The sequence below is a fragment of the Temnothorax nylanderi genome, unplaced genomic scaffold, assembly GCF_030848795.1.
Source record: "Temnothorax nylanderi isolate EJ_2023f unplaced genomic scaffold, tnyl_v1.0 TNYL_tig0055_pilon, whole genome shotgun sequence".
Lineage (NCBI taxonomy): Eukaryota > Metazoa > Arthropoda > Insecta > Hymenoptera > Formicidae > Temnothorax > Temnothorax nylanderi.
The window spans coordinates 1,110,449-1,122,633 of NW_027249117.1; the positions used below are offsets into that span (position 1 = coordinate 1,110,449).

Genomic DNA, 12,185 nt, shown 5'->3' on the forward strand with positions numbered 1-12,185 from the left:
GACGTCGCGTACGTTCCGCAAGTATTTTCTCTCCGCCGTTCCTCGAATTCTTCCTTCATGCACAAGCAAGAACTCGCGCGTTTTCCTCAGTCTTGCGAGACGATGACGCTCGGGCATTCCTTCTCCGCGACGCCGCGTAGCCGCTCTTCCACCATCACGTCGTCGTTCGCGTTCGTCAACCGGTTTCGTCCCGTCCGGCCTTACCTTTCGTCGTCTTTCTCGACATCTCCACCTCGGTATTTCGTCCGAACCGGCGTTCTATTCCGGTTATCTCGGGGTTTCCCTGCGCATGTGCCATCGATCAAGGTCGTCATCTTCGGGTCTGGAGCACTCTTCGAGAACTCACGACGCATCGCCGTCGGAAGTTGAGGCACCGTCGCTGATCGATGATATTTATCGATGCACTGCGTACGCAATTCACCTTTTAACGAATGTTCGACGTCGTTCGTAACTTTCGGGTTGAAATAATTCAAATCCACGATTTTTTAACCAAATAATTCCCTCCTTTCGCCATCGCGGTCGTTTTCCTCAATATTATCCCGTAATTCGATATTTATCGAAAAAATTTAGGAAGAGTCTTCGCATTTAGTCAAGAAATCAGGTTTTGCCCTTAAGATAAATATATTCGGAGCGTTTAGACTATAAAACAGAAGCGAGAAAAGACATTTAGGTATCATAGAAGAAAGAGCTTCATCATGTTGTCATTATATTATCATGAGCTTATCATTGATGTGACGACGTGTTGTTCATTTTATGTTCATGTTTTTATGTTTTTTGGATAATCTCCAAAAATCCCCCGCAAACAGATTTGTGTTTGCGTGAACCATAGTTACGCCATCGCGCATTTGCCTGGATAATAGTTCTCCCAGTTTGGATGTCATCGTTCGCAAATTACTGTATTGTGAATCTCTTTGAGAGTACCCCGCACGATGATACATATATAATCGTGTCGAATGAAGATCTACTATTCGAGCTTCTTTTATGAATAACAAGTTTCCTCATGATTCACGTATTAGTTTTTCCTTTTTTTTTTCTCGTACGACGAGATTAGTGACGCACGTTTTTCTAATTATAATTGATACTTGACTTGTTAATTTCCGCATACATTATGAGTTGTTAGTCCAAACTAGCGAAACCATTATAACAGATAATTTAAGAGAAAAAGACGCTCGAAGAGGAAATATTCTCCACCTAATTAAATTATTGACGTTTAATTGAATATTGTGCGATTGAACAAGTACTATAAATCATTGAAACTGAATCGCTTGATATGCAGTTAATTTTTCATATTATTTAGGCATTAAATCGTTCTTGAATTAAAATATTACCAGATTAATAATATCGATCGAAAATAGATAAAAGCAGTATTTCGTATCAATGATTTCTCAACCTATGTAATTCTCCGATATTTGCCGAACGAGATATTGAAACCTTGCCGAAACACATGATTAAACAAAACATTTTCACATATTTTCCGACTTTAATATTATGACTAATTACATTCTAATTAAATCATTAATATAGCATTACTATAAATTAATGACTTATTAGGTTTAGATTTCTTCAGATGTATTTAATATAATTACAAAAATTATAAAGAAGAAAAAATAAACTAATTACTAAATGTTATTGCAATAAAATAAAAATTTCAAGGTTTTATTTGGCATCTCCGAGGCCGGAGTCGACTGACCGGAAGAGACACAGATCAAAGTAAGTATTTTATAATAGATGAACTTGACCGTTTATGAAAATAACAACGTAAATATTTTACTTGAAAAGGTTCTAGATTTCTTAATCTTTATCGGAGATCGGAGATTCGATATTACTTGGATCATCGAAGAGTTAAGGCCTGTCCTACTGGCCGGAAGATAAACATGGTTATTTTATTTAAAAATATGTATGTATAGGTATGATCTTTTATGATACTCTCTAAAACTCAAAGAGTGAAATATCACTCAAAACGAGTAAAATGCAAGTCTAACGAAAAGTGAAAATTAAACCTATGCACTTCGAGTGATTCGCCACTCCAAGAAAGAATAAAATTGCGCTCTATAAGTTGGAGCGAAATCGCACCCCATTTGAGTGAAAGGGCACTCTTTTCGAGTGCAGAAGATCAGTGTCCATAAGAGTGAATTATGTCATTCTACAATTTTGAGTGGAAAATTTGGTAAACATGCATAAAATTGGTGCCACCCCCAGTGACCTTGACTTTGACATATGTTGTCAAGGTCACTCTCCTGAGCGACCAATCAGAAAGTTATAACCGGCGGTCGTTTTTTATTAAAAAGTTATTAACCAAAAAAGTTTGAAAAATATAGCAGTTATTTTGAGTATTGAAAAAAAGCGAATTTAATCCTACACCACCAGGTGTAGGGCGGTGGAGATAAAGCAGCCTACATTGGGTATGTTAGGTTAATTTTTTTGGTGTGGGAGTGCAGGGGAAAGGACTCCGTCCCTCTCCCGCCCACGCATTCAATAAATAATATTTACAATTATAATTATATAATTTTATGGTAAAGCAGAGAATACTTTGTATTCTTGCAATTATATATGTATATACAATTGTATACATATATACTTTTATTTCTATATACCAACTATTCTCTGCTTTAACAAAAAGACTGTTTAATGTCTGCTTTAAATGACTTTTTTTTGTTTATACATGTGCTATTTTCACATATACATATTAGTCATTTATGCCTTTCAATATTCAAAATAACTGCTATATTTTTCAAACTTCTTTTGTTAATAACTTTTTAATAAAAAACGACCGCCGGTCTTGACAACATATGTCAAGGTCAAAGTCATTGGGGGTGGCACTAGTTTTATGCATATTTACCGAAAATTTCACTCTGTCACTATAGCTTTAGACTGAGATCGTATCACTCCGGTAGAGTAGTCGCTCTAAGGTTTGATTGAAAAATTAACTCCTACCATATGAGTGAGTGCCCGCATTTATTCAAATTAGAGTGACAATCCTCTCTTTTAGAGTGACTATTGTAATGACTCGAATATACAATTAGTGACAAAACCATTCTATGAAATTTAGAAAGTAGGTAGAAGAATCTTAATCTTTTTGGCGACTCGACGTCGCTTGGATCTTTTCAAGCGTCGAGAGATTTCGTTCCTTCGGACGCAGAGAGTCATGCATTCGCACTCTTCCCGCGCTCTTTATATCGGTGCACTCACCTGCGCGCAAGACTCTCGCGAAAGGTTGCGGCTTGCCGCGCCGCGGAGGAAAGCGATGACGTTCGTGAAACGAGTGCGTACGCAATCAGAAAAGATCGCTTGTGCGTGCGGGAACGCGGTACAAAAAAAAATCGCTAAATCCCCGTTCTCGTGCGTGCATGCTCCAGTGACGTCACGGAAAGCGCGTACCTTCCCCGTGCGCCTACAGATCGCGTTTATCCGAGCCGCCCGGTGTCTACCGGTCGCTACCGGTCCCATCAAGGTGGGGAAGCGCGTGGTTTTCTGTATCTGTAGTGGAAGACTATAAAGCCCCACCAATCAGTTACGCTGCCGACAGTCCGCGCGCTTCTCGAAACGAGACGATGTAGTGCGTGAAAAGGTCCGAAAGATATCGGTTTGCGGCGATCTATCAGAAAATCGAGATTTCCTCGACGCCTTCTTCGCGTTATCGTGTGATCGATCGAAAGAGAAATATTTATATACTTCGTTCGAGCGTTCCAAATATCTGTTTTCCGTTTTACTTCTTATGACCTTTATAAAGTGGATCCTTGTTTTGTGGATTATTAATAATTACCTTTGTGCGCGCCATCGTGACTTACCTTGTTCTCCACTTGAGAAGAATCAATAGGTAAACAAATGTTCGTCTGTCTCTTATAATTTCAATCGTGCCATCAGATATTTTTTCCTTTTCTCTTTTTTAAATAATGTGGAATGATTTTGAGACAAATGTGGGACATTTTTTTTTATCTTCTTTTTCGCCAAAACGGATAAAACTGAATGCAATGGAGCTACGAAGCTACAATAAGAAGTTTCACAAAACCTAACACTTTGTGCAAATAACTGACGTGTCGTTCTTTTATTTTCTGAATTTGTAATTTTCTGATTTTCACATCATTACTTAATTGCGTGAAGACTGTGAAGTATCAAACGTTCATGCTTACATTGCCATATAAAATTTCCTATTTCTGTTATAAGAAAATATCACACGTCGCAGAATTCACGGTTGATAGATCATCCGAAACGGAACAAGTATATTGATTCAGTGGACAAAAGCGGATAGAAGGAATAATGGAATTAAGCTGAATTAACGAGGCAAGATATTACAGATTGATAAGCGAGATAGGGTGGTAATTATAGATCTGATTAAATCAGTGAAGAGACGGCAATGGATTATTAATATAATTAACAAGACTGCGTTGCTTTTGCGCATTCGCTGATATTGTTTACCTTCTTTTTTGTTTGGTTCCATTATTCCGCAGTGCAAATTATAATTTCTACTAAAGGCAATCCCCGCAAGTATATATCGCACTTTATGAATATCTGATCGGATTATTAGCGGTGATGACTTACCGGCAGCGTTTTTTCCTTTTTCGTTACGTATATATCGTCGAGGACGGTATATAATTGCTCAGTGTAATTACTTCTGTACTGAATTAATGCGTCGTTCAAGTCATTCATGCAACATCGTTTCGATACCTTGTAAATTTTCAACGATATATCTGTTATGATTACATGAACGTTTTTTACTTAACACGAGTGACGAGCTCGTGGCACGTGTGGCGGAGTTATTTATATTCGTATATAAAGCTACGTAAAGGCGCATATTTTTCCGAATTTGCTCTTCGAAGAAAGCGTTGCAGGATTATGAGCGAGGAACATATCTCAAGTCGCGCGCTCCTGTCACTTTTAAAAACAACGTCCCGATTCTCAAGGAAAATAAGAAGTGAGGGGATGAGGTGCCGATCGATTCTGCGATTTTCGTAAAGATATAACCGACGCAGAGCCTGTAGAAATTACAGATCTGAACGAGATTCGAGAAGCGAGTACCTACTAGAGAAAACATTCCTTAATATTTGTTTGTTTTAATATTGCGTCACCTACTTTTTGTTTATGTTGACGTATGTATAATAATCTTACATGACCTTTTACGGTCCCTTGATTACCATACTCGATATTCGTCCAACTATCTGTTCCGCTTTGACAATCAGAAAATCCCCTCATTCGAAATAATATACAACTCTGATGTTCGGTCAGTTTAGTGCTTAATGTAAAAATATTGTAATTAAAAAGACCAGTTACACGCGTTGTTGCGTCGTAGCGTTCGCTATGCCATAATAACAGTCTTTTATTTATTCCTATTAGCTTCCTCTTCCCATACGCTCGTCGTCATTTACACAGATCCGCTCGGCTCATTAGCGGCATAATGATACCGAGGCGTCTCGCCTCGTTATCGCATTATGTATTTCGTTCTTTGTTCCCGCATACCCGTTGTTTCACATACCAGCGAACGGGACCGCACGTCCACGTGTATACCGAGTATACCGACGATACTCGACGAGCTTTTTTCGCCGTTATATAGTCGCGATAAACGTTCATTAAGAGAATCACAGGCATTTTTCGTTATTCTTTTCAGATATCACGATGACGGTCATGGTCGAGTCCACGAAAGTCGAGGAAGGCAACGGTCCCGCGAAGATCGAGACCTTCGACGATATTCTGCCGTACGTCGGCGAGGCGAGCAGATACCAGTGGTTCCTGTTCATCCTCCTCCTACCGTTCACCTTCGTTTACGCCTTTTTGTATTTTACGCAATTTTTCATCACACTCGTGCCTGCTGAGCATTGGTGCACCATATCGGAGTTGAATCATTACAATCTCACGGATTACGAGAAGTAAGCTTGAAGCCTTTTGATACTCTCGATACTTTATACACGTGCACACTCAAAAATCAAAATAACAGATAAATAATATTTCACATTTAGATAATTGTGACAAATAAAAAAATGAAGTAATGTGATATTTAAATAATTACCACGAAGTAATTTCCGCGGATCTGTAAGATATTTTTGTGCGAGGGAGATCAAAGAACAAAAAATTTCCGAGATTTGTAAGTTTAATAATGTCCGAGACAGTTTTGCAATGACAAAAAGTGAGAAGATAGCGAAATTCTTTTCATCTCTATTTCATAACGACAGTTCAAGTCCAGTCGGTTCGAGCTGACCGAGACCTTGGGCCATGGTCGGCTTGGCTTATATATAGATTCACCCTTGCGTGTTGGATTTTTTGCCTATATGCATATAGTGTGTCTCAAATTCTCTGCACCGTTTCATCGCCTTTACAAGAATGACGATAATTTTTAGATTGTTAACGATTGTGAAATTTTTTATGAATCAACTTTCTTTTGAGAAAGTAGGGTTGTGTGGGGTGATGTGCAACACTTTTTTTCGTTGCGCGGAAAACATATCCAAAAATCAAATTCTTGAATATATCATGGCTGTATAAAGTAGAGGAAGGAAAATACTAAAATTCTGCGTGATTAGATTTACAAAATTTTAAATTTTTTCTAAAAATTTTTCGAGTTTTCAAAAACGTCTGTTTTAGCATTTTCAAATTTTCTTGGGGTGATGTGCAACACAGGTAAAATTAAGGTAAAAAATGCATGAATATCGACATCAATCGACTTAAATGTTAAATTTGGGCTTCTTAAATACAAATTAATCGAAATCTGGTGAACAAAAAATTTCACTGTGTTGTAATCGACCTCTGACAAATGGAAATTTCACAAAATCATTTTATTTGATTTCTTATTTATTTATCGCTTAAAAATTAATATAATGAAAGGAAAAACGCAAAAAACTTTATTTTTCATCATCTGAATCGCAGTTGTCACAAGTAAAATAGTTGCGACCTTGCATGTCGACACATTTCAAATGATAGTGTTGCACATCACCCCCAAACACGCTATTTTGCGCGGACTGGCGTGACACCAACACAATGTAAGGAAATCACAAAATCGTTTTGGATTATCAAAAGCACTTGAAAAACTAACAATATAAAAATATTTACCTATAAGATGACTAAAACCAAATCACGAAATCACTATGAATGTGAAAAGCAAAAAAAACTTTCAGCTCGAGAAATTTAACTCGCTTTTCGTACAGCAAACCAGGGTGCGTGCTATCTCGCGAGTTATTTATCTAAAACAAGGTACTGTCGACACAAACACATGGCAGTATGCGGTTCTGTCAAATGTCGACATGCAGACCAGGAATCGGAAACGTTGCACATCACCCCATGTTGCACATCACCCCACACAACCCTACATAAAAGCTAATGATTCATTTAGTGCGATCTTAGTTTTTACTTCGCTTCAAGCCAAAAATAAATTATTGCCAGCGGCGTTCCTGTTGGGTTTTCCCGAAGTTGAATACATGATGTTTAAAATAGGAGGTAGGATTAATAAGGTGTTATTTTGTGATTAAACCACTTAAGGAATAAAATGTATGAGACGACAAAGATAGATCTCTTCTTCCGCGTTAAACATATGACTTAATTCACGTCCGAATAATTTCCGTTCTTGTCCCACGAAAAGAACATTTTTCTAAAGCTAGAAATATAATTACGTCTAATTACGTTACATTTCTTGTAGGTTTTTCGCTGTAAGCGTGTTACACAAATAGAAGTGCATAAGTACGTTTTTTTCTCTTTTTTCCTTAAGTGGAACATAAACTTTCCGCGTCAATGAAAATTGCGAACAGACGTGCGAGACCATTCATTTGACAAACGTAATTTCTAGATTCTGGTTTTTCCAAACACGTTTTTCGTTGAAATATTTCGTTGGCTACGATTTTTAGTGTGCTTTCAAGCATTTCGGAATAATTTAATCGTATACAGTGTTTTTACCCAAGCGCGTGTCGCGCGGAGATAATTGTGCCAGACGTTTCCTGCATGACTGTCACATAGGAAAATCCGTCATTGCGGTTGTACGTGATTCAGATCGTTCGATCAGTGGTTTCTCGTCGTATATCCAAAGTTACAGAAAACCAGTTTGGTTGTCGACCTCGAAGGGATTCCACTGGAATTCTACAAAAGAGAGAGAGAGAGAGAGAGAGAGAGAGAGAGAGAGAGAGAGAGAGAGAGAGAGAGAGAGAGAGAGAGAGAGAGAGAGAGAGAGAGAGAGAGAGAGAGAGAATAAGAGAATGAGAGAATGAGAGAATGAGAGAGATGGAGGAATCTTTTTCTTCTTTGAAAGACTATCTAGGAATGGACTTTTCCCCCCTCATCTTCGAGAAACCGCAGAGTTCTTTGGGAAAAGCGAAGCATTATTAAAATTAGCCACGACATGACTTAAAATGATAATCTCCGGTGAGAATAAAAGGCCGCACGAAATATAAATACTCCGGGGAATAGTAGAAACGCGCCTATCTCTTTAGGATAAAATTGTCATTTTCTCTGTCTTTGGATTTATGAACCGTATAGAACGCGTAATCGCATTCCTCGGGCAAAAATGGCACGTCCCCAAAGGATCGGAGAACCTATCTGCTGTCATATACTAGCGTGACTCGCGCATAACGCCGCGCGCCGTAGATTTCAACGAGTATGCCATTTCTTCGACGCGCGTCACTCTTATCTTTTGTTACATGCGATAGTGAATTAAAGATATTCGAGATATAAAAAATCATATAGATTTATTGTTTTCCTAACGATTTTGTTTGCGTCTGGGTTATGACAGGATCGCGGTAGGGATACCCCCGGCTACTGACGAGGAATTGAGGCTGGAGAGCGCCACGTCATTCTCGAGATGCTACATGTACGACGTGAATTACACTGAACTCTTGGAGCAAGGTGTCAGGCAGGCCAATTTGTCGTGGCCGATCGTCCGATGCAAGGAAGGATGGACCTTCAATTACACGATGATACCGTACGCCTCAATCGCCGCCGAGGTATCTAAAACGCGCCATTACCACTCGCCATGAATCACTGTCGCCGCAGCTAATTGATTAATAAATTTGCCGACTGACGCGCTCAGCGAAACGTCAACCGGCTTTTTATTCTTTTCTTCTTCTTGCCAAGCGCGCAGCTTCATTGTCATCTTCTTACGAAGCGAAAGAGAAACCGGTACCGAAAATACGGTTCACGCACCGGTATTTTTTGGTGTTGCGTAATATCCGAGATAAAAATTGATTACCATACTGGTGACGTCGTCGAGCAACGTTTATTAATACTTGTCACCAATATAAAGTAGCGTAAGCTTCGGTTGTATGTATATCAATATTTGATGCTATTTGACGTCCGATGCAATTCAAGCTCCTCAGCATTGCAATATTATAAGGCTAAAGATGATAGAAATTATTTATAAAAATTACTTCAGTCGCGGCATATCCATATACAAAAGATGCTAACAAATTAACGTCATCGACGACAATATTATTAATAATAATAACCTCTTTGCAATTATAATAATGTGCACTAATTTTGCCAGCTCGAATGGGTTTGCGAGAAGACCTTTCTCGGTTCCGCAGCCCAGTCGGCCTTCTTCGTCGGCAGCATGATCGGCGGCCTGATATTCGGCTACATAGCCGATCACTACGGCAGAATCCCGGCATTAGTATCTTGCAATGCCGTAGGATTCTTTGCCTCCATCGCAACCGCCTTCTGCAACAGCTTTTGGTCTTTTTGCTTTGCAAGGCTGATCGTCGGTTCGTCGTTTGACAATTGCTTCAACGTACTCTTCATTATAGGTACGTATCGTCACGATCGAATAAAAAAATCACCAAGGACCTAAATAAATTTTCTGTCCGAATATAGCAGCTTATTAAGGAGATACAAATAGGTATTTTCGTTCTTATTAATCGCAGTAGTTTCGATTAAAAGTAAAGTATTGAATTCTGAAATAGAATTCTAACGCGATTATAATGGAATTATTATATTGCGACATCTCAGTCGTCGTTACTGACGATAACTTTGGTCGTAGTGATCGAATACGTTGGTCCGAAGTACCGAACTCTGGTGGCGAACATGTCCTTCGGGATTTACTTTGCCGTCGCCGCTAGTCTCCTACCATGGATCGCATATTGGATCGCAGATTGGAGAATTTTAAGCGTCGTCACCGCATTCCCGATGATCGTCGCTTTTCTCGGTCCGTGGCTTGTCCCAGAAAGTGCACGGTATTTGCCTTTATTCTTATTGTCTCGTATCAAATTTGTAATATAAATTACCCAGTGAACAAAGTGATATAGCAGTCTGTCGGCAGATTGGTAACAGATTTGATCAGATATGTCAGCAGACTAACATTAACTATGTTCGCATTCAGCTTGTGTTCTTCTAGCAGAGTCTGCTAACATAATCAGATTGGTAGCAGAAATCGTGCAAACAGAGCCTATTGACAGGCAATGTGAGATTGGCAACAGAAACCACGTAGAACCTGAACGGTTCCAGCAGGATTTGCTCGATTTAGGCTGCCAATCTGTTGTCTGATTATGTCATACTTTTGGCGTTCTGCCGACATCATGTGATACATCAGAATCGGCATCAAATCTGTAGTCTTTCTGCCGGACAAAATTTGTGACAGATACTTGACAAGATTTGCTTTCGACAGACTTGGATGTCTGATGGGCATATCATGAAATAAAATTATCTTTTATATGTTGCACATATATGGGTATAGATGCTGATAGGCGCATAATAATTGGCCTATTTTGTTTCTTAGATGGTACATTATGAGCGGCAAGGTTGACAAGGCGATCGGCATGCTGAAGAAATTCGCAAAGGTCAACGGCAGGGAAGTGAAGCAGGAGGTGTTCGAGGAATTCGAAAAGAGCTGCAATAACATGATCGAAAAGGATCAATCGCACAATCAGTACACGGTCCTGCATCTTTTCAAGCTGCCCCGACTGGCTCGTATCACCGTCATGCTCGTTATTTACTGGTGAGTGCCAGGAAAATTCAGATCCGACCTATTTTCCCTCGTTTAAAACGACTATTGATCCAAACAGTTCGCTTTCAGGCTGTTGATCATTCTGGTGTTCGACGGACATGTTTGGAACATGAAGCTGTTGGATCCGGACGTGTTTACATCGTTCTCCTTAGCCGCGCTAACCGAGCTTCCGGCGGCGATTCTGCTGGCACTTTTCCTCGATAGATGGGGCAGACGATGGATGGGCTTTGCTTCGATGTTTATATGTGGCGTTTTCTCTCTCATCGCTATTAGCACTCCTCCCGGTAAATTACATTGTCACTCGCGACGTAAATTATTTTTGTTGTCATCGGGCTTTTTCGCCCTTATCACCAGAACAATACGGGAAACGTAAAATTGTCATAAGGGTGCGAAAAATAAGAAATGAAAGATAAAACGGGAAAGAGCGTGAAGATAAGATTTTCCAATCTGTTGCTCTGCGATCTGCGATCCAAGTTTCGTCGGATTGCGAATAGTATGTACTTGTAACACGCCACATTTACATAACTCGTGATGTTTCAGGTCCACTAACCGTCACCATGGCGATTTTGGCGCGCCTCGGTGTCAATATCGCCGCGAATATCGGTTTCCAATACGCGGCCGAGATGTTGCCGACCGTAGTGCGGGCGCAAGGTGTATCTCTGATTCACATTATTGGCTACATTGCTCACATCATCGGACCCTACGTGATCTACTTGGTAAAGTATCCGGAAAATCCGCGTGATTAAACGAAATCCAGTCGCCAGGTCGATTAATTGAGTCAATCGTCATCGTTGTTTTCAGGCCGACGTCAATCAACATTTACCGCTGATAGTGCTCGGCTTTCTGTCGTTTATCGATGCGTTTTTAACGTTAGCGCTTCCGGAAACCTTGGATCAAGAATTGCCTGAAACTCTGCAGGAGGGTAACGACTTCGGCACGGATCAGAGCTTTTGGTGGATTCCTTGCATATCTTCGTAAGTTCTCTATAATTACCTCTCTTTTCTTTTCTCTCTCTTTCTCTCTTCTCTCTTCTTCTGTCTTTCCTCCTTTTTCGTTTCCTCTCATCTTCTTTCGTATTAGATTCAAGTAAAAAAAAAGAAGAAGGTCCCTCTGTATTTCTCTTACAAGGGAATCTTGCAAATCTGAAAATTCTGACCTTAATGAAACTTTATACATATGTGTGTGGGGGGAGGGAGGGAGTAAATAGACGAAATTCGAAATTTTTAGTTGCGGCCTAAAAACATGTGGTTTAAAGGGGTAGAAGTACCCCTCATATGTA

General features: G+C 39.7%; 1 protein-coding gene across 5 annotated transcripts in view; it reads left to right on the plus strand.

The window, feature by feature from the left end:
* Positions 1–12,185, plus strand: part of LOC139772959 (carcinine transporter) — a 47,900-nt gene that overhangs the window by 33,839 nt on the left and 1,876 nt on the right. For 2 of the 5 annotated variants that reach the window (XM_071707048.1, XM_071707045.1), the window contains exons 2-9: positions 5,603–5,861; positions 8,702–8,912; positions 9,452–9,710; positions 9,944–10,136; positions 10,679–10,897; positions 10,976–11,190; positions 11,447–11,622; positions 11,708–11,880. In XM_071707048.1, coding sequence (XP_071563149.1) covers positions 5,603–5,861; positions 8,702–8,912; positions 9,452–9,710; positions 9,944–10,136; positions 10,679–10,897; positions 10,976–11,190; positions 11,447–11,622; positions 11,708–11,880 — 1,705 coding nt within the window. Of the gene's footprint in view, positions 1–1,692; positions 1,711–3,500; positions 3,818–4,164; positions 4,282–5,602; positions 5,862–8,701; positions 8,913–9,451; positions 9,711–9,943; positions 10,137–10,678; positions 10,898–10,975; positions 11,191–11,446; positions 11,623–11,707; positions 11,881–12,185 lie in introns of those variants that run through there. The other 3 variants (XM_071707046.1, XM_071707047.1, XM_071707044.1) reach the window with 3 other exon arrangements.